General features: G+C 34.2%; 2 protein-coding genes across 14 annotated transcripts in view; one reads left to right on the top strand and one right to left on the bottom strand.

Moving 5' to 3' along the window:
- The window catches only part of IMMP2L (inner mitochondrial membrane peptidase subunit 2), an 872,645-nt gene that overhangs the window by 397,000 nt on the left and 452,609 nt on the right, over positions 1–23,036 (top strand). Inside the window, exon 1 of one of the 12 annotated variants that reach the window (XM_074035820.1) lies at positions 1–23,036. This exon is cut by the window's left edge and continues 45,924 nt beyond it; it is cut by the window's right edge and continues 20,053 nt beyond it. The exons of the other annotated variants lie outside the window; for them this stretch is intronic. The gene's annotated coding sequence lies outside the window, so the exon portion shown is untranslated. 12 annotated transcript variants of the gene reach the window in all.
- LRRN3 (leucine rich repeat neuronal 3) overlaps positions 22,227–23,036 on the bottom strand; it is a 33,407-nt gene continuing 32,597 nt past the window's right edge. For both annotated transcript variants that reach the window (XM_005550541.5, XM_005550542.5), the window contains one exon: positions 22,227–23,036. This exon is cut by the window's right edge and continues 2,170 nt beyond it. In XM_005550541.5, the coding sequence (XP_005550598.1) occupies positions 22,710–23,036 (327 nt within the window). In that variant the 3' untranslated portion in view covers positions 22,227–22,709.

Raw genomic sequence — 23,036 nt, 5'->3', positions numbered from 1 at the left:
TTTCTTATTCATTTATGTGAACCATCAATCACAAGATATTTGAGGATGATTCAAAATAATGAATGTACAGGACTGAATTTAAAACAACAACAACAACAGCAACAACAGCAGCCCCCTGGCCTGAGAGGAAACAAAATTTAGTTAGGGAATATTGGAAAACTTACAGAAATTATAAATTCTTCCAAATAATTTGAGAGAATATTGTGTCTCTAAAACAAGATTAGCATCTAAGAAAAAGGAACAGATAATAAGAAATAGTTTTTACAATTAAAGTATGATTGTGAAAGTGGAAAACTAAATAGAAGAGCTGTGAAATAGAATGGAGCCACAGGAAGAACAAATTAATTATTATGAATATAAAACCAAAACCTTAGCCAAGAAATATAGGACACAAAGATGGAGCCAATAAAATAAATGTTAGGAGATGGAGGATACATTTAGTAGCAGCAGCATCTGTCGAACTCAGTGTTACCTCTGGCATCCAGTGAAGGCTTCTACCTCCAGAACATGTCTAATTCAATTGCAGATAAAACAATATCGATTTGTTTTTTTCAAAACGTTTCTTTCTTAATTCCCTTCTTCATCCATTAACTTAATAAATATTTTTTAAGTTCTTTTTACATTCCTGTTACTGTGTTGACCCTGGGCATAGAGCAGACTTGATTCTTGCCCTCGTGGAGTTTACAATTTAGATGATAGAGCAGGATGTAGGGGCTCTTGCCTTCTGTGCTGTGTTTAATATTAACTCTGCCTAGGCTGCTGGAAATGCACTTCTAACATATTTAACTGTTCTTCTATTAATTTTCGAGGTCTGATTCAAAGCTAAACAAAGAGGCTATCATTTGGGCTCTGGTGGCAATTTCTCTACTTCCTATAAGTATGCTTCTTTTTCTTTAGTGTTTTTCTTGGATTAGAGGGAGGATTTGAGAAGGCATTCTTGATCCAGATAAGTGAAAGGGAATTTAATATTAAAAAAAAAAAGAAAAATATTTAGCTCTTTTTAAAGCTAGCAAGAAATCAGAGAAACAAGATAATCTTCCCTCCCTCCCTCCCTCCCTCCCTTTCTCCCTTCCTCTCTTCCTTTCCTCCCTTTCTCCCTTCCTCTCTTCCTTTCCTCCCTTCCTCCCTTCCATTCCTCCCTTCCTCCCTTCCTTCCCTCCCCCACCTCTTTCCTTCCTCATAAAAAAGGCATTTTATATTGACAAGAAAAGCACAGATCCATCTATTTTGAATTATAAGTTTTTAGTTAGCATTTTTAGTTACCTGAAAGATATTTTAGCTATTGCACTCTTTTGTGGGTATATTACATTACAACTTCTCTTCACTTATTTTTTATATTCCTCTGATTTCATTTTTAACCTTTAGATAAAATTTAGTTTTTGTTGGCATTCCTTTAATCTCTCCTAAGTCAGTATATGTGCATTCTATCTTCTGTACTTTTCAATGATTACTCTGAATGGGCGTTGAATGATGAATGGAGCCAACATATCCAGAGAATAGCTGACTTTTAGCATTTGCCTTTAACAGCACAATTTTCCAAATGCATCCTTTGGAATAATGTTTTTATTTGTTTATTTATTTTTAACTGCTCTAAGTTATATACATTGTTTTTCTCCTAAGTTTTTGCTTCATAGAATTGTGCTTCTTAGTAAGAAGTGGCTCATGATTCTAATAGTCCCTTAGTATTACTTATGTCTTTGCAACCACCAGACTCAGCATTCACCCTGATGTGATGCTCAGTTGACACTTGAGAGTAAGTGGGAAGAGTTCACCTAATGCCTCATCTAGGGTACATGCTGTTCCTATTGTATCTTCTTTCTTACTTGGCAGTCCATTAGAACAAATTGTTGATTTTATTATCAAAACCATCATCATTCTGAACTTCTTACTATATGTGCTGCTACTTGGCCTACCCATACCAGAGCAATGGCCTTTGTTTGGTCTCTGACAATCAATTCTTCCTAATAGAGCCAGTGAGTTAAATATCTAGATGACATTGTTTTCATTTAAATAGGTAATAGACATACAAAGATAAAATTGAAAACGCACAACAGCCTATACAGTGACAAGTCTCCTTCCTGCTTCCATCCTCCAACCACAGTTCCTCTCTACAGAGGCAACTACACATATTCCCTTTTGACATATGTGCGTATGTTCACAAAGCTGCTTCTTGCTAGATGAAGATCCAAATCCTTAATATATTTCATATACTTGCATGAGTATATGTCTTCAGTTTTATTTCTCAGCATATTCTCTAGTTTCCTCTCCTCCAGCCACACTGTACCTAAACATCTTCTTTTGTTGTAGATCTTACCTTGCTTTTTCTAAACTCTACACAACATATGCACATTTCTACCCTGAAGGTTCTTCCTCCTTCTCTGCACCTCTTAGCTTGACTCTTCCAGGTTAGACAATATCTTCTCAGAGAAATCCTCCCTGAACCTACAGTTCAGATCAGGCCCTTCTAAGACAAGATTCCTGTTTTGCTTTCATAGTATTTATCACAGTTTGTATTTATATATTTAATGATCATTTGCTTAATGTCTTTTTCCTTCTCAAGACTTTTAGTACCATTAGGGCCTGTATGTTGCTCAACGTTGTTTACTCAGTACTGGCACATAAATAGTTAAGAAACATCTATTGAATAAATGCTCAAGAATCCTCATTTGCCTGTAGGAGGTATCTCTTTCATTGTAATCCATTCACTTATTTCTTGTCTACTGTTTTTATATGGCCAGTCTCCCAGAACTTCTATCCCCCCTGGATTTAATATGTTTTAACTCAGCAACTCTTAAATAAACATAAATATTTTGGATAGTAAGAAAGGGGAAAATGAAGTGAAAACTATAGGAACACAAAGGAAAAGATGATCCTGGCACTTCTGAGATAGACACGCTGTATTTGAGCTACTGCACCAATGAGCATTATGATCAGCTTCTCTATGGAAGGTAAAATTTCTCCCTTAAACTCTCCAAATACATCTGACTCCCAGCTTATGTGACTTTCGAACTCTAAGATCCACAAGGGCAGATCTGGCTCACTGCTGTATTCCTAGAACTTACCACTATTCCTGTGAAGTAGGCATTGACTAGATATTGTCTAACTGGAAGTTTAAATTGAATGTGGCCATATTGTGTATTTATAGAAGTATTTTAGGAAGAGGAACTTGCAGTTATTCAGGGAAACTGTGGCACATTATGTTACTAATGTCAAATACTGGGGAGACATAGAGAAGTATTATTTGTGCTCTTAGTTTTGGCTCTGCTTTTCTCTAGTAACTGTAGTAGGTTTTGTCATAACATGATGGGTTTGCCTTGTAAGAAAAATAATCTTACAACACAGAGATTTTGTTAGTCCAGAAACAATCCTTTTATTTGACAGTGTTGCAGTGTATTATCTGTGACATTGAGATGGAAATAATAATTTTTTAAAAAGTTTTCCAAACAGGGTAGGGTAATGAACGAATAAACAGAAAACAAACCATTTTAAAGCTTTGGTTAGATCATTGATTAGTTCATGTGGGTTACTTTGAATATACAGTATCTGCATTGGTTTCTTTCTCATGGGCAAAGAGATTACTAGTGTTATCATTTAAAATGAGAATGCATTTTCTCATATGGATAGCACAATAAATGTCCTGAGATTTACATGGCCCTGATGAAGGATCAGTCACTGGCTGTGGTTTATATTTACTTTCTGTGCCCTTCCTCAGTTAGAATGATCTTCATTAAAGGTATTATTCCATTTCTTGGCTTCAGTAAGAAGTGCCTGTAAAAGAATTCTTTCATTTGAAATCAGTGAAACAGGAAATTTATAAGCAAAGGAAAATGAATTGCTAAGAAATAAGTATTTGTGAAATGACCCAAGGTGGGTTTTAAAAAATGTGTATGGATAGAGCATTTCTACTTTATTTTCTTAAAAATCCAAAATTGTTGGTCTTTCATGGGGAACATACTGTACTTTTAGGATAACACCTGTTGTTACGGATTTATTTTTGGAATTTTTGACCTCAAGTGTGAATGCTACATAGCCTTGTGTCATGAGTGTTTACCTCACTTATTTAGCCTGGTGCAGGGGTTGGGGGTTTGGGGTAGGATTCCTCAAATATGTATTCAGAAAATTAAATTACTTCTTAGTGGTTATAACATCACAATTGCATTCAATATTTGTACAGTATCATAATTACATAATCTGTCACCTCTTTTTGAAATCCATGCTTTTGTTTTCTTCTCATTGTGTAATAAAAATGGCAGTTTCCAAAGATGGGTATCTTTAGTTTTTAAATGGCACATTGATTTTTTTCATGATATCAGCAAACATTTTTGTCTTTTTTGATTTCAGAACAAATGTAAAGCATTGATTGGCACACACAAACAAGTTAGGAAATATGCTGCTTGGCAACTGAGTAAAAGTAAATTTAAAAAGTCTCTTAAACCTCCAAAAAGGTATACAATAGTACAGGATGGGTTCTGTGCACAAGCTTTCTGTCTGTAACATAAAAGACATCACAAACTAAAAATAAAATCAGAATGATGAATTTCAGTGACAACAATAAAAGTTTTGGGACCGTGAGAGTTGTTCACCTAATTGAGGGCACTGCCTTTTCTTGTCCTCAGGTATAGGATATTGCTCCATTTTAAGCCATTGAGGGAGAAGGGCTTTATATTTAAATTGCAAGCTAATAAATAGTCTTTTTCTCATTAACACGCATGACCTTTATGATTTGTGCTCTCATGCATACTGGCCCAGTTTCTCAGTCTCTGTTAATGATGTTTGGAACCTCTGTTTAACATGGATTATTTTCTACCTGAATCCCTGTAAATTCACAATAGGTGTTAATTGTAGTGATCTGCTTGTCCTGTTCAGGAAAGAAAAATATCAAAATGAACCCTACTTGTTGCGCTTTTTCTGATTACTTCAATATGTGTATGAAATGATACTATTTATGAAAGTTATGCAGGCAGCTTTGTAATACTTATGTTATTATGATATTATATATAATACATGGGTTTCTTACTTCAAATAAGCTCTTTTCTATTCTTTTTTGTTTTTGTTTTTGAGGCAGAGTCTAACCCGGTTGCCCAGGCTGGAGTACAGTGGCACAATCTTGGCTCACTGCAACCTCCACCTCCTGGGTTCAAGCTATTCTTGTGCTTCAGCCTCCTGAGTAGCTGGATTACAGGCATGTGCCTCCACACCCAGCTAATTTTTGTATTTTTAGTAGAGACGGGGTTTCACCATGTTGGCCAGGCTGGTCTCGAACTCCCGATCTCAGGTCATCGGCCCAACTCGGCCTCCTAAAGTGGTGGTATTAGAGGCATGAGCCACTGTGCCTGACCCTGTGTTCAGATTTTCATGTATGCAATATTGAATACTGATCTTTAGGCACAGTGGCTCATGCCTGTTATCCTAGCACTTTGGGAGGCTAAGGCAGGAAGATCTCTTGAGGCCAGGAGTTCGATACCATCCTGGGCAACATAGTGAGACCCTGTCTCTACAAAAACAAAATTAAAAATTGGCCAGGCATGATAGTGCACATATGTAGTCCTAGCATTTTGGAGTCTGAGTCAGAAGGATCGCTTTAGCCCAGGAGTTTGAGACCAGCCTGGACAACATAGTGAGACCTTGTCTCTACAAAAATAAATTTAAAAATTAGGCAAGCATAATGGTGCACACCTGTAGCCCTAGCTTTTTGGGAGCCTGAGGCAGGAGGATCACTTTAGCTCAGGAGTTTGAGACCAGCCTGGACAACTTAGCGAGACCCCATTTCTTAAACAAACAAACAAACAGACATCTCTAGCTCCTGGTTAAATATGATTGATTGAGCACGTGTTTATCTGTTCTCATTGAAATGTCACTAAAATGCCAGTGAGGAATAAAAACTCCCATAAACCCACAAGGATACAGAGAATGGGAAGGATACTATAGTGGACAAGAGATGTTTGCAGATTTGTAGTTGTTTAGAGAGTTAGGGAATAAATTGTTGTAGGTAGATAGAAAATTAAGCAAGCTAAAAAAAGATGAAGCTAAGGCAGTGATTATCTGTAGGAAATACAAAATTATACAAAAAAAAAAAAAAAAGAAAAGAAATGTAACCCTGGCATTTTATGTGACTCAGGTCTAATAATTTATAATAATGCATATATTAATGTTGATTTAACAAAAAGTTGTGATAAAATTATAATTTGAAGAAAGATTGGGAGGGGAAATGTGGAGGGGTTTAAGGGAGCTAAATTCTCATTCTTTATAGTATTATTTCAAAGGAAGTAAATTATATCAAAGACTTTAAATGTTAGTAGTATAGGTATGGAATTTGGTGCTAACGCCAGAAAAAAAAAATTCTGAGTTAATGTTACTTGATTCTCTTTTACTTTCTCCATCCCCAGTCATACCAGAGCCTACAGACACTAATGCATAGGGTAGAGACCATTGCAGCTGGAAGATCCGAGTGCTAGTCCTGACTCTTTCACCAACTAGCCATTCATTTTTCAATTTAAAAAGTCATATTGTTTCATAATTCTTAAACCACTTCATCACCCAAGTTCTGTACTATGTCTCATAGACATTTTCCTCTATTATAAGCAGAGTACGTAAGAAGAAACTATTTCCAGAAGCTCTCTCAAATATATTAATTTCTTATTTGCTTTGTCACTCAGTCATTTACCTAAGTGGCATTAGAATTACCCTTTCAGTGGAAGAATAGACTGTTTTTCTTCTTAAATGGCCAAACAGTCTTAATAACTTGTAGTATAGCATGGAATTATTATTTGCATGAATGAAGAGCAATAGTTTCTTTGGTTGGGGCAGATGGAAATATTTTCAGTTCTTACATCCTGTAACATTTGTGAGAAGTTCAGATATTTCCAAAATTGCAAAAAGCCATCTGGCCAAAATGGCTTGGCCCTGTTAACTTATTTAGCCCTCCCCAATTACATTTCTTAGCTTTCTCATGTCTTATCCTCTCAGTTTTTACAAAGTTTATTCAACAGTGAATATGATATTAAATGATGCATAGTGTTTTGAAAGGCACCCAGCTATTACTTTGAATTTTATTTAGGTTTCAGAACCCTGGAGATTGAATGGGCGTGCGGAAAATATCCAGTATTGATGCACCTGGGCTCAGAAAGACATGATCTTGTCCAAAGGTTCATATTAGCCAGGTCATTGCTACTTCATGTCATATCTACCTTTGCCAACCAGTTTTTTTTTTGTTGTTGTTGTTTTACAGGGCAGTGGAGAGCAGATGATAATAGACACAAGCCAACATTTAATGAGGCCAAATAAGCTTCTTAAAGTAGACAGAAGGCTTTGTCCTCTGAAATCCCCCGAGTCTTGGTCTCCCTCTTTCCTTCTTGCCCCAACTCTTTTTTCTGTCCCTTTTTTCTTCCCTTGCCTTAAAAGGGAGGAAAGTTCTTATGTCTCACTGTTTTTAGTTGGTTTCCTTAATTTGAGTCTCTCCTCTTTCTTTTCTGATCTTTATTTTCAGTCTTATTCATTGAACTCCAAGAAAATAACATATGTAGGAAATGTAATTCTAACTGTGGTTTAGTGGATGAGACCATGGAAGGCTAGGAGGTAACTGTAGAATTAAAAATTAGAGTTTCAGTTTTTGAAGAGTGTTGCCAACAGCATAAGCAATCTTGTCAGAGAAAGAATTATCCTAGTTTTTCGTTTTGCTGGGAAATTGTGAGTTGAACCAGATTTCCAGCAGGCAAAATACATTTTAATAGGTGTTCTTTTTTCCTAGCTCAAAATAGGTTTTTTTATTCAGAGAAAAATGTGTTTTGTTTCAACTTGAGGAATTTGAGGTTTATTGCTAGTTTTATAAAATGAATAGACACTATTTTATGTGTCTTCTGTTACAAAAAGAACAACTTTCTAGATGGGGGAGATGATTAACTTGCATATCAGGATTAGGCTAATTACTACTATCTGTAATTTTCCCAAAATATATTTGGAAGCTGCTTAATTGCTATAGCATTAAAAAAAAATCTCTTTACTTTCTCATAGTTTTTCCCGCCATAGGTAATTCTCTAAATTGTTTCAGGGAAGTTGCCTATCCCCTGAAGCTTATAACATTTTAGATTCTTAGTGAATACTTATTGAACAAAAAGAAATATCAATCTAGTCCAGTCTCTGGCCCTTGTTACCTGTTTTGTGTAGTTTGTTACCTGTTCATAGACTCATTTAGGATTTTTGCTTCTGGGTAATAGCGCCACTGTAATTCCCAAAGCTTTAAAATTGTGTCTTAATTTAGATCTTTTATTAGCTCTGTTCCAAAATTTTTTCCCACATTGTACAATGTAAATAGGGCAAAGAAAAAAAAATCCAGACTTATTCCTTTTTTTTTTTTTTTTTTTTGGTGAAATACTAGATATCAAATGGATATCACATTCATTTATTTGTTCATTATTCTCACAATAGTCAAATTGAATCTTAAAGAGATCAACAGAGATGATTTAAAAAATCATGTCAATTAAAAAACATTTAGCAGTATGGTAGTTCCTCCTATAGTTGTGGTCTTTGAATACATCATAATTTTCAATATTTTTCCTTCCTAGAAAATAAATACAGGCAATCTCTGTTGCCTTGAAGGGTTTTACAAGTAAGTTTTATTACTTGAGGGTGCAGAAATGCCAGGCTATTCCAGGCAAGTGAAAAAATAATGTCTGGGACTCTTTTCTGGCAAAACAACTAACTATACTTTCAGGCTCATGAGAACCAAATAGGACTTCAGCTGATTTTTTTCTTTTAAAATAGAAGTATCTATTGGCAGGACCTTATCTCTAATCTTTTTCTAGCTTTCTGTTTTCTTGTAGGACTACTTTAATTTATTGTGAGTCATTTTGCAGGGTTTTATTTACAAGTATACCTAACTTGGAACAAGTAATAACGTTTGTTTGCAGATGCCTAGTACAATTTAAAATGGCTTAAGCAGTTATATAAGAAACAATGAATTATATTGCCCATGTAATACAAAGTAGCTACCACAACTAAGCAGAAAGACACACTACTTCCTTCTTACTTTGATCTTATGGCCCCTGGAGTTAATTTAGGGCAGGAAATGCCAGTGCTGGAGGGCTGCCACATCATTGGACAAAGTGAGAGCCTTTGGTTATTTTCTTTATGAGACTGTCACCCTAGTTTTGCTAGTGCTGAAGTGACAATAGCAGAAGAAAACCTGTAGCTAAAGGGCCCTTGTTGTTTTCCAGTGGAACAAAAACATCACGATTACTCTAGGCAATATGACATTATTCACATTCACTAAATATTTTGAAAAGAATGAATGGAATACCTTTTTGTATTTTAAAGTAGGTTTATGCAAAGGTATAGCACAAGGCTGGTCTTGGTGGCTCAGGCCTGTAATCCCAGCCTTTTGGGAGGCTGAGCGGGGCAGATAGCTTTGAGCTCAGGAGCTCGAGACCAGCCTGCGCAACATGGGGAAACCGCATTTAAACAAAAATTAGCCGGGTGTAGTGGCTCATACCAGTAATCCCAGCTCCTCAGGAAGCTGAGGCTGGAGGATCACTTGAGCTTGAGAAGCAGAGGTTGCAGGGAGCTGAGATCACACCACTGTACTCCAGTCTGGGAAACAGAGTGAGACCCTGTCTAAAAACAAAAAACCAAAACCAAAAGTTGTAGCATATACATCTGTACTTCAACTGAAAGAGATTTTTAAAGTATAATTTCTTAAATCATTCATATTAAAGTTCTCATAAAAATCCAACACTAATTTCTGTTCTCCTTTGTTAGAGCTGTTGAAATACAACTTAGTTTTAAGAAACGGACTGCTTCTGACTCTGTGCTTTTATCATTCAGAGCACTGAAGTAGTAATTTAATATTTTTATTCCTCAAATCAAATTATTTTTTTCCTATCATTTGCTGTGCTTCTTGGCTTATCAAACTTGATTATATTTGCCTTTTCTTATTTTGAGCAATGTGGTCTAAGTGTATGAAATAGAAAAAAATGATCTTACTAAGTAGATAAAACAATATGGCAGTGTTTTGCATAATGGAAAATCGTGAATTCTGGCTTAAAATATTTTTTTTTTGCCATGATTAGGAAATAGTGAAATGAATAATCAGCAACTAGCACTGATTAAAATTCTTTACTTCCAATAGAAAAGACCATTTTTATAAGGTATCTAGATGGGTCTTCCAGCATGCTTATCATTATAAATTGAATACAGAATGAGTCTTCTCATAAATAAAGCTTACTTTATTTTTGCTATACCACTATAAATGCTATCAAATAGCCGAGGTGGAGGAAGTTTACCACATTTCCACTAAACCTTATTGCCACTAGAAAGTGAACCAACCCACCATCTTTTTGCAGCATTTCAACATGACAAAGACCATATGTAGTTAGCTTCTAGATTTATGCATTTCTGTTTGTTTGTAGTGAGATTCTTAATTCTATGCTGTTCTGATAATTGCTGATGCTAATAAGTTATGCTAAGACCTACCCTTGCTACCTGCTTAATGACATTTGTCTAAGAGATTATAGTAGTGTACATGAGGAATTCCAAGGACTATAGTAGGTGTTAGCAAGCTAACCACCATTCAACCTTTCAATTTGTTTAACATGGAGAACAAATCCCTGTCACTACCACCTATAAAAACTTGCTAGTGATATTACTAAAAGTTCCTTACCTGAATTTTCTTACCTATAATATAAAATATGGTTGCTGAAAGAATCTTTCTCATAGAGGTTAAATGAGTTTATACGTCTGTTCATGCTTAGCATTTCCTAAGTGCTGGTGATGATGACATTGATGATGCTGTGAACCACATCATTTGGGATCAAGTGGAATTATCCTTGTCCATTTACAGCCGGCTTTGCTCCCATTTGAAAATAGTGCAGGAATTTGGTTAATACTACTCCAGCCACATAAAGAGATTAGAGATTAGCACACCTGGAGGATTGCTTCCAATTTCCGGTACTACATTTGAAGAGAGACTTTAATGACTTGAATCATATCCAGAGAAGAGTGACCTGAATTGCTTTAAGCACATGGGTTTCTTCAGTATGGAACAAACAAAACTTACAGAAAGGCTAGCATAATCAATAACTTGCAGGGCTGCCCTACGGGATGTAAATTAGATTCATTATTTTTTGTTTTCTAAAATAGAATTGGTAAAGATTAGAAAGAAACAAATATACCACGAGAGGGAAAAATCTATTTACTCCTAGGACTTTTAAAGAATATAATAAGGTGGGTGGGCACGGTGGCTCATGCCTGTAATCTCAACACTTTGGGAGGCCAAGGCGGGTGGATCATGAGGTCAGGAGTTCAAGACCAGCCTGGCCAAGATGGTGAAACCCCATCTCTACTAAAAATACAAAAAGTAGCTGGGCGTGTTGGTGGGCACCTGTAATCCCAGCTACTTGGGAGGCTGAGGCAGAGAATTGCATGAACCCAGGAGACGGAGCTTGCAGTGAGCTGAGATCATGCCACTGCACTCCAGCCTGGGTGACAGAGCAAGACTCTGCCTCAAAAAAAAAAAAAAAAATTAGTAAGGTGACATATAAGCAACTGACTTATTTACTTCATAATGGTAATGTATGTTGGTCACATCATTGGGAGATTTGAGGACTGTAGGGGGATAACAGGGTGGGCAATGAGGTCATCTTTTATTCTGAGATAAGAGGTCTTTGATGATACCTTGAAAGTGTGGGCATCTCTAGTCTGGATTAAGAGTGAAATAGTGGAGTCAAGAGATAATATTATAAAGTTTGTCAAAGGCAGAATGACAGGCTTTTGTAAGAGTGTATTTGGGAGACAGGGAGAATGTGAGGCCCTCTTTTTTGTATGTTCTTGATTTTGTATAAAAAACATATGTTATTTCTATAAAAAAATAAGTTATTAACATGTAAAAATTATTTCGTATTTTGAAATAGTATATTTTAAAAGAATAATGTGGCATCATGATGGTAATGTTGAGATTTCAAGTCAAGAACTTTGGAAGAGGTTTAATGTGAAAATTCCTTTCTGAAGCCAGAGTGTTTAAAGATCACAGGGTTAACTTTTCCCAACACAGTAAAAATCTTTATTGATAAGGCCCATCACTTCTAAGAAAGACACTCACAGCTCTTTGATAGTGCTCACTTTGGAGGAGTGGAAAGACTCAATGGGATTGCAGATTCGTCTGAAAATACTTTTATTCAATTTCTCCTTCCTGTGACCAACCAATAATTCATCAAGGTAGGTTAGCATCACTTTTTTGACATCACAGAGTAGATATGGATAATAAATCAAATCCCAGTCATAATATGTATGAGAATATCTTATATCTTAAAAAGTACTTTATAGATATGTAATCAGAGTGTTATCATATTTAATTTTAGTTTCAAAATCAGGGGCCATTGGTCTCATAGATACTATGGTGTTTTATATCTTCCGGTTTCTGTAAAGCTAAAACTGGATTCATTTTTTTCCAGAATAAGATGACAATTTGTGCTGAGTTACTTACATATTCTCCCTGATAGTCTGAGTATTCACACTGAGACAGCTGGCCTGAGTAGTATAGCCTAGTATCGGGATAGAATTCCCTTATCAGTAAAGTGAAAATCACTCTGTTATATATATTTAGTAAACATTTTGTTTAAGAGGCTGCCTGGCCCTTTTCTATTACTGATACATAGTGAAATGGAACAGATACATCTGTGGTGAGATGAAGTCCTCTCCACTAAATTAGGAGCTAGCATCAGGATATTAAAGAGGTCTTTTTAGAGTATACTCAGGTATGAGTATTTTAAATGTCATAGGAAGATGGATGTGATGTGCTTTTATCCTATTTATTTTTTGTTTAGAATTTTCTCCTTGGTTTCAGGTGAAAATCTCTGAAAAATTTTTCAAACAAAACATTATTGAAGGATTGAAAAATAACTATTTTCATAATGTATGTATCAGAGTTCCCCAAAACACTTTTGAGAAAATGTCATAGCAAAAATATCTCCAAATTTTATGTTTTTATAATGGAAGAGATAAGTTAATACTATAAAAATTCATCCTCAAAATTGAGCTTTCAAAAATGCTTTGACATAGTGCAGTTTTTACTCTAATAATCCAAATTAGACTACCTTATATTAGATAATATTAATAAAACTTTGCTTCTTAGGAGAGCACAGTGATAAGAAACTATAGAAAATCTAGAATGGATATCTGATTTATGTGGATCAGTACATCTACAAATACTCTTAAAGTTGTTTTGAGTTCAGCGTCCCAATTGGAAACATAATAGAGAATATTTACAAAATATTATCTGAAGAAAATGATATGAAATCTAGGTAGTTAGAAGTATGTCTGGTGTTATATAAAATATAGTTTAAAGAAATTAGGCACAGTACTTTTTTTGGTTTTTCCTATATCTGTTTCTCTTTATATACTCGTTAAACTCTATGTTAACATATTTATGAAATTTCTGAAAAAGAAATACAATTGACACAGTGGAAATAGAACTAGGTCAATCTTAAAGACATCGACCACAATTTCACATTACATTTGGGCTTCTATGTATAAAATTACCCAGAATACTTAGGCTGTGTTTCATTTATTTGTCCTTTGGGGAGACAGTGGAAAGCTGGAGTGACATTTTGACCATCTACTGATTTCATGGGGGGTGTATTTTTAAAATGTCTGAAATTAGATATCCATCAAATACTGGACTGTAATAACTGAATATAAAGGGTGTTTGTTTCTGAGAGTACGCTTGTGAGGCTTTTTAGTATGTGTGTTTTCAGATTAGGGAAAGTTTAAGAGAGTGGAGTATAGAGTGTGCCTATGTCCATTTTCTTTTCTCTTTTATTTCCCACATTTTCCCATATTTCTAACTCTGGAGGAAGCTGGGTGCTAGACTATATAGGGAGATAGGATTGAAATATGGCAAATGAATCTTTGTACCCTTATAAATTAATTCTGGTCTTTTAAATTTGTCATAGTCATTTTTTTCCCTAGGATACTGGTTTCTAACATGGTTAGCACAAAATAAAGTTTGATTTTTACCCACCTCCTGATTTTTCTTTCTGAAGCCAGCTCCTGCTTTGTCCTTCAGAACGGTCTCCCAGTTGCCTAGCACTCTTGTCATTACTAAAAATTTTCAGCTTATTAGTCTCTTCATGCCATTCCTAGTCTACCCTTAACATTTCTCTGCCCTCTAATTGGGATATTGTGTAAAGATTATCTTAGCTCTGAGTTAGAAGCCTTTCTGGACTATCTTACAATAACTGATAATGTTGTAACCCCCCAAATATGTATAATCTGTCCCCCTGCCTATCATGCTTTTAATTCCCTGAATTGTAATTGCCAGATTCATTTGTTGGTATTCACCTTTTCACTCTAAGTTTTAAGATGTCAGGAGATTTGTCTATTGCTGTCAGTGTTGAATCTCTAGTAGCTAATATTTTGTCTGGTACACAGTAGATCTTCAATAAATGGTGTGTGAATAAAGCATGGGCCACTCCTTGCTTCCCTGCTTAGAAACCTTGCTACTATTAGGCCTGACCCTTGGAAGGAGCACTAACATACAATGAGTCATTAAAATAACAACAACAGTAACAACAACTAAGCTTGGTCATATCATTTGGGATGAGAACATAGGTCAACATAGTGACTTTAGTACTCGTTGAATACTGAGGAGCTTCTTTATACATAAAAATATTTCTGCGTGTCAGTTTAATTCCATAGAATTTCATTAACCTAAGAAAGTCTTTTAAAGAACCACCTTTTTTCTTTCACTCGGACGTATAGATGATCAGCTTCCTCTATGAGTATCTATAGATTTTAATCACACAGATAAGTTTGATGGTGTCCAGTTTTTATTTAAACTCTTTGCTAACTCTTTTATCAATATGCAATCTATGTCACCTAAACTATATTAAATAATTTTGTTCTCTTGAACTACATTATACAATTTATAAAGTAGAACTCATAAGAACCCAAGATTTGCAATAGATTACATGTCAGTCAACAAAGCTAAGCATTATCAGCTCACAATGACATCTGACTCTCCAAGCTGTTGGTGTTGATGTGGGTGGTGTTCTGAGTTTCCAGTGCCTATAGTGTCAGTAATCACAAGGATGGAAATGTTGAAGAGAAGTTTCTGTCTCCTCAAACTTCACTTTTTATGCAGATGTACCTGCTAAGATTGAGTTACTGTGCATGATAAGTGTAATCGGAGAGTTGGCAAGCAGGTTAAATATAATTGACCATTCTACATTTTCCTATAATGGGACTGAGAAAGAGAAGAGCTTTGTAGATTGGGAATGTGAAGTAGATGCATGGAAATAATTGCAGAAAAATTCTTTTAAAAGTCCCTAGCCTTACATCTACTTGGAACTTGATGTATATTCTTATTTTAAAGGTTTTATTTATAAGAATGTGCATAGGGTTTCCTTTTTTGATAAACTAGTGTTCTTTGTCTTTGGCAAATAAGTAGTAACTGCAATTTGACAAATAAAGACTCTTTATCCCCATTTTCTGATGCAAAACTGAGATAGGAATATTATAAAAGAACATACTGATGGGGAGAGTTAGAAGATAATAGGAACAATTAATGAATCGAATGTTCTGTTGATGGATTTTTCCCTCTCCAGAAAATCACCTATTAGTTATTGTGAGTTACGGCACGCTTATAAAGTTCCTGTTATTATTTCTCTTGGTATTGAGTCATTTGTTTTTTTTTTCTCTATGTTATTATTTTTGTTATAGTTAATATGCATTCATATGAACTATATGAATATATTCATATATATTCATTCATATATTTGTTCATATATATATTCATATAGTTCATATGTTTTCTTGGGGAAAAATACTGAAATACTTCTCTGAGACTGATATATAAAATTGGAATGTTAATGCTGAACTCAAAAAGAAATTTCATGAGGATCACATAAATTGGGTTGTAATTATATAATATACATATTTATATGTAATATATATTACATTATACTACAGAAAGAGATGTGCAGGCCTGCCTATCAGCATGCCTGTCATATTGTAAGATAGCAAATGTTCATTTTCCCACACCCCTTCTTTAGATCTGAAGTAGATTTCCTAAGAGCACAGCAAATTGTTAATCTGGCACATATTCACAATTTAGTGAATGTTTCCTTCTTTTCTTCCTTTCCTTTTTCCTTCCTTCCTAATCTGTAATCTTTCTACTCAAGTAAATATAAATGCATGTTTATCCAAATATAATGTTAATAATATGTTTATTATTTTCTATGCATGCATGTGTCAACAAAATATCTCAAGCGTTGCATTATCACTTTAGGACCGACCCTGGACTGCGGCACACATAATCCACTGGAAGGAAACCCTCATTCCCTTTAGCCTCACACAGTTATTTTTGTTGTGGTTCTTTTTTTGTTTTTTCACTGTAGTCACTTAATTCCTCTTGATTTGTGTGGAAAAGATGTTGTTTGTAGAAAGAAATGAATATTTTGTTTTCTACTTTTTATATGCATTTTCTATATGCCATATCCGTGGTTACAAGAAATTTTTTTACACTCAAGGATTTGAATTGACTTGTTAGCATGATATACTTATATGAATTCATATATTTTATACGTAAATTTTTTTTAAATCTTGATAAAATAAGTGATTTAATATGAAAGTTCTATACTAGAATTTTGTTTCATTGATTTATTTACTAGGAAATACGGATAGGAAGGTAAGAGCTTTAAAGTTATTTTGGAGACATGATTTCTTGTTTTTTTATTGAATAGATGATTCTTCTCTGCAACCATTATTAAAGAGATGTTTACTAGAGGTATCTGACCTGAATCCCAGTTCTGATAATGAATTTCAATTTTATATCATATTCTTTTGAAAGACCATTTGGGTATGTTTAGCTATATTGCTTTAATATTGATACCTTTATTGGTTTAAGAACTATTTCTGTCTTTACCAGCCTTGAGTCTAGTACCACAAATGACAGGGAGGTTCTTTTATTACACCCTGATTCTCTCAATGTGAGGATTAGGAGGGTTAATTTATGTCCCAAGCTCACTCCATTATTTGTTCCAGAGGCTGGTAAACATTACAAAGGAGTATCACAATTGGATTTTGAATCAATAACTTCAGACACTGAACCATATATTTTAATGAGAAGCTGGATTTTCCTTACAATGGTCAAATAATACTATTAGTTTCTTGGCGATATAGTAGAGTTAGAAAAGATAAATATAAACATACAAAGTACTGTGAGGTCTCCAAATGTTATAGTTCATCCTTCTAAAAGGTTTACTAAGGTCAACCACAATTCTTTTTGCTATGCTTTGTTACTCTGGGCCACTTCACAATAATTTTGAAATTATATATGATACTAGCTTTGAATGTATTACTTATTTGAACTATTCAGTTTGCTCCTAGAAAAAGTCCTATTGACGTATCTGTGAGGTATTTACACCCTTAGTTGGTATATGCTCTATGGCATATTTCAAAAACGAGCTAGGAGCCTTCTGAGATGTATATACAGTGAACTAGAATAGGTAAATTGAAATCTCTGTAGGCTTGTCTATTTTTAGTATGAACAAAAAGGAATCATGTTCTATTTCATATGATGTCTTCTCACTTGAGAATTCTAAATGCATACTACTGAATTCATGAGCCTCCTGTGTATATTGTAAATGAAATGTTTAGGCCAAATTTTGGAAATAATCTATATTCTGCTGTAATATTCTTTTTAAAAGTTTTTTCTCTTAATAATTTTTCTTAGAATTTGATATATGTTTTATGACTGCTAATATTAACTCTGGTTTTGCACTTTGCTCCTCTGTAAAAATAATATTTTTATTTTCCTTTAGAGGAATAACATAAAACTAGGCCATGGCCACTCTTAACACTCAAGTCCTTACTTTTCAAATGAACAGATGAAAGCAGTCACTATTGTGTGGCAACTGGAGTCAGTTCTGTCTTTTCCCAAAACTCCATGATACTCATTGTAGCCATTTCTAGACATGGCATTCCAATACAATGCTGTAGTTCTCCCAAGCAACGACCTAGTTATCTGTGCATTTATTAGAGTAAAATGATATTATAGAAGTGAAGCTGTAGTGAAAATATTAGCATCTGAAAAAGAAGATCATTGTAGTCTTTTCTGTTTAATTGATTGCAAAATATCCTTTCGGGATCCTTAAATATAGTAATATATAATGGTAGTAATATATAATATATATAATATATAACATAGTAAATATAATGGTGACGACCATATTCTTCACAAACATTTTTACTTATTTGCTATAATGTCTTGGGAAATTTGAGGAAAAAGATTGGATAAAAGAAAATAGAGCCACAATTTAGTTACTATTCATTACTCCCTATCTCCTAGAAAATCAGCATTGTGATGAAGCCCAAGATACTATGTATAGTGACATATATAATTAGAATTATTTCCTCATATTTTTGATGGCTGTGAGATATGTTATTGAGGTTTTTTTCACTCCTTAATACATGCATACTTTTAAACATTTTAGTTGTTTTTATTGTTTGCTTTATTAGTTTCTGACACATTTTGGATTTTTCATCTAAAACATTAATCTCTGAAATTTTAAGATTATCCTTTATAGTTATTAGAGTATCTTGTAAAAGTTAATGTGTATAGTTAATTAAGTTGGTTCTCCTCCTTGTAAAGATATATATAAACATTTTGTCAGTGCTAGATAAACCTTTTTGAAATTCACTTCTCATTTTCTCTTTGAGTTTGAAATAGGGGTCACATAACAGTTATCCATGTTTTATGCATAGAAATAATTTATAGTAACTAAATGTGCCTTTTTTTGTTTGTTTGTTTTGTTTTGTTTTGAGACGGAGTCTCGCTCTGTTGCCAGGGTGGCATGCAGTGGTGTGATCTTGGCTCACTGCAACGCCGCCTCCCGGGTTCAAGTGATTCTCCTGCCTCAGGCTTTCAAGTAGCTGGGACTACAGGCATACGCCACCACACCCAGCTAATTTTTGTATATTTAGTAGAGACGGAGTTTCACTATGTTGGCCAGGATGTTCTCGATCTCTTGACCTTGTGATCCGCCCACCTCAACCTCCCAAAGTGTTGGGATTACAGGCTTGAGCCACCACACCCAGCCTAAATATGCCTCTTAATTTATCCAATCTAAGGATAGTATTAGGCTGTTTTCTGCAGATATACTGAATAAGATCAATATTATATTTGAAGCAAGCTTTTACATCAAAGTTGTGATAAGTAAAGCATTTTAGACCAAGAAAAAAACCTTGTAGTTTTTCTGAGCATTATCATTTTGTGAAAGTATGAATGATTAAGGCTGGGACTTTACCAAATCACACAGTTAACATGTATTTGTGAAAACACTGATAAAGAAAATAAACCAGAATACAATCTAGTAGAATATAAGTTTTAGATGGTAGAAAATTTGTCCTGTTTCTCTTTTTCTCATGACTAATAGCCATACAATAAATGTTTATTGAATATGAACAAAAGATAATTAAATGAATAAACTAAGGAATTATTTTAAACTTATGCTTGTTTGTGTGTAGTTTTACTTAAACTTCCTTTGTCTAATTAGAATAAAAACTTTAGCACTAAAATAAGTATTAAATGACTAGTATATGTACCATAAATCTATGTCATTTCTTTCTTCGTAAAATGGTTAGCATATGTCTGCCAACCTGTTGCTGCTTAGCGTTACTGACAATTATATACATTATAAATTATATATTTGGTCTCACACTGTTTTTATATATTTTTGTATTCGATTGGGCATGCTTATTGTTAGAAAATCTTAATTTTATTTTGTACTATAAATTATAAAGTATGTAATTCTTCAAAAATTATTTTTGTGCCAAGGTGTTTTTCTCCATACAAGGTGAACAGATTAGGTGGCATTCATACAGCTGTAAAGTTTAGAGTTTTATTTGTTATAGGTAAAGTTCTGTTTTGCCACAGGAGCATTCATATCATATCACAAAATTGCAAGTTAAATGCTTTGAGTACTTTGACCAATGCTTAGTTTTATGTGAGGATTAAGAGGTAACAGAGAGAGTATGAAACACTCTTCTCATTGAAGCAGATGTCTTTTCTCTCTCACTGGAAATTTATATTAAAATTTAATCAGATAAGTAAGTTCATGATTTGCCTTGAGCATCTGTATGTTTTTGGTTGTAACAAAAATACTTCATTTTAGTGCTCACTGCTAGATGTCTATTGAGAATGCATATTTCATAACAAATTTTAAAAGAAATATGTAGATTAAAATGAATTCTCAGTGCTATGATATGTTTGTGATACTTCTTCAGGCACATAGGTTTCAAAGAAACATACAAGATACATGCTTAAGTTGTTGCTGACCTACACTATGCCTGCATCCTAATAGGTTGTATTTCAGCTCCTATATTTTTGACAAATAGCTGAGCTCTGTAAAGCTCTGTTTGTGGTGCTGAAACCTCTCATGATGTATGAGCATGTCTGGCTGATAAATTCTAATGTCAGCCTCTGTGTGATAGTGAATCATCAGGTTGTAAAATTTGTGTTTGGGAAACACGTTGAATTCGCAAGTTTCATGTTTTGGTTGTGTTAAAATTAACTCAATTTGTCCTTTTGTTTTAAGAAGTTCATAACAATTGCCTTCTACACTGTCAAAAACAGCTAGGATTTAATTGGAAACTGTCAATGCTATCACAAAAGAAATGTCTAATATTAACAAATAAATTGATAGGACTACAGTGCTGAAAATGTTTATAGGCCAGTGGGATGTTGATATTATGCAGAAAGCCATTGTAAGAAAAGTTAAAAGTTGCTTATGAGCAGACACAATAGCAATTAACATGAAAGCTTTGTAACTTTGAGAGATAAACAATTTGCCTATAAAAACTGTGGTATTGTATTGTCTCAGAATGTTTGCTTTGTACACAAATACTTCTGTTTTTTCAGGACTGTGGGGGTTTGTTTGTAAAAATGATTGAAATCCTCAAAAATCTTAATTCTCTTTTTTTAAGTGAAATCCTTATATTCCCTATATAAGATTTTTAAATAACTGCTAATGTACTTGGCACTTCAATTCAATGATTTGTAATCTTTTAAGCTGTGGGTTTCAGGTGCCTTAAATATATTCTTAGAGGACTGGACTAAAAAATTAAATTCTTAATTTTTTCTTTTACTTTAAAATAGTTTTAGAAGCTTTTCCTTTAGTTAACATCATTCCTCTTAAATTTGTGGCAAACTCTGGAAGTATCTGAATTGTGTCATTTTTATATTGGGGTGAGCTAAATAAAAGAAATTTCAGAAAGTTGAACCTGTTAAACTTCTACTACTAATCCTGTATGTTTTAGGGTATAATTCTAAAATCTTAGTCTCGGACTGAAACATGCTGTTTCCTTGCCATGTTTCAATATAGTAAATTATTAAGTTATTTGCTTGTTATTTCAGTGAAGCTCCTTAACTGTTTTGAATCAGAGAGAGATTTGAAAATTATACCTAGAGCATAAGTCATAATGAAATTTGGCAATAGTTTCTGCAAAGCAAGCAGCCTAGACCAGGCATGGTGGGTCATGCCTGTAATCCCAATACTTTGGGACACTGAGGTGGGTGGATCAGGAGGCCAGGAGTTCAAGACCAGCCTGGCCAATATGGCAAAACTTCGTCTCTACTGAAAATACAAAAATTAGCCGGAGATTCAGTCGCATGCCTGTAATGCCAGCTACTTGGGAGGTTGAGGCAGGAGAATTGCTTGAACCTGGGAAGTGGATGCTGCAGTGAGTTGAGGTTTTGCCACTGCACTCCTGCCTGAGCAACAGAGGGAGACTCCGTCTCAAAAAAAAAAAAAAAAGAAAAAACAGAAGCAAGCAGCCTAAAACTAAGCTACTGCCAATAATTAAAATAAGACTTTATGTTGCTCAGATACTGAATTTATATTGTCTCAACCTAATAATTTAATCTACTCCAAAAGCTACTTGTTAAAATCCTTAAGTGAATACATAATTTCCTAGAGTTTCTGTCAATAGTTAAAGGGTTAAATACAAATTATGATTGCCATTTGATATTGATTAAATGCTTTCTGAAATCCGTATTTGAGACTTTATAAAAATGTAGGCAATCCCATCACCCAAGGAAAGTGCCTTACTCTTAGCATTCCAAATTTCATTATAGAAAAACACCTTTTAAAAACTTTGTCATTTAAATGATATCTGATCAGATGATATTTCCCAGAAATTACTCTTTATTTAGAAACAAAACAAGACAAAAGCAATTGATTTTAATCCAAAATGTATTTTTCCTTATAAAAGAGGTCCACATACTCACTGTGTCTACTCTACAGAATTTGTCCATTTTATTACACCACGTGTCAAGTTTATCTGGTCACTGCAAAAACTCGTGGCTAATATGTGTAATACAACACAGGAGGAGGTATTGCTCAGTTCAACTACTCTTATATACTTAAAAAAAATACAGAAATGTTTTTGTCCACTTTAACTGTAGTCCAGACATAAAAGTTACATGAAAGTTTTAGAAAATGGAGTTATTTTATTTGGTTGCCACAGTACCCCTTGAAGCCAGTTACTTAAAATGCTGACGTTATACATATTTCCATTGGTCAGGAGCAGCATTGGTGAAGCTTAAACTTTTCTTTCAAAAGTAATCTTTCTTTACGTTGTTTTTTGTTTGTTTGTTTTGTTTTGTTTTTAACACAACTGCAGTCTTTAGCTTTTTTTTGTTCGTTTTTGAAGTAGGTTTAGTTGGTGGTTTTTACGACATTTGTTGGTAAACCTATAACAGTTGCTTTTACTTTCAATGATGTACTTTTTTCTTTTCCTGCTTCCCAGAGATTTATCAGAGGAGGATAAAGCTCACCTAATGCAAAAGTTGGTTTCTGTAAGTAATTCCTCACATAGCTATGTCCACCATCACAGTTCATTTCTTGAGAGAGGCAGCTGATAAGACATATCACACCAATAATCCCCAGAAGGCCTCCAAGACAGGCCATAAGTGTTGTAGTATTACTCTTTTCATACTGTTTTTGATCAGGGTCCAAACCTTTGGTGGTGACATTTACACATTT

This window comes from Macaca fascicularis, chromosome 3 (assembly GCF_037993035.2).
Source record: "Macaca fascicularis isolate 582-1 chromosome 3, T2T-MFA8v1.1".
NCBI classification, from domain to species: Eukaryota; Metazoa; Chordata; class Mammalia; order Primates; family Cercopithecidae; genus Macaca; species Macaca fascicularis.
Note: the sequence above shows the minus strand (reverse complement) of the source record. Positions and strands in the feature narration are given on the sequence as shown.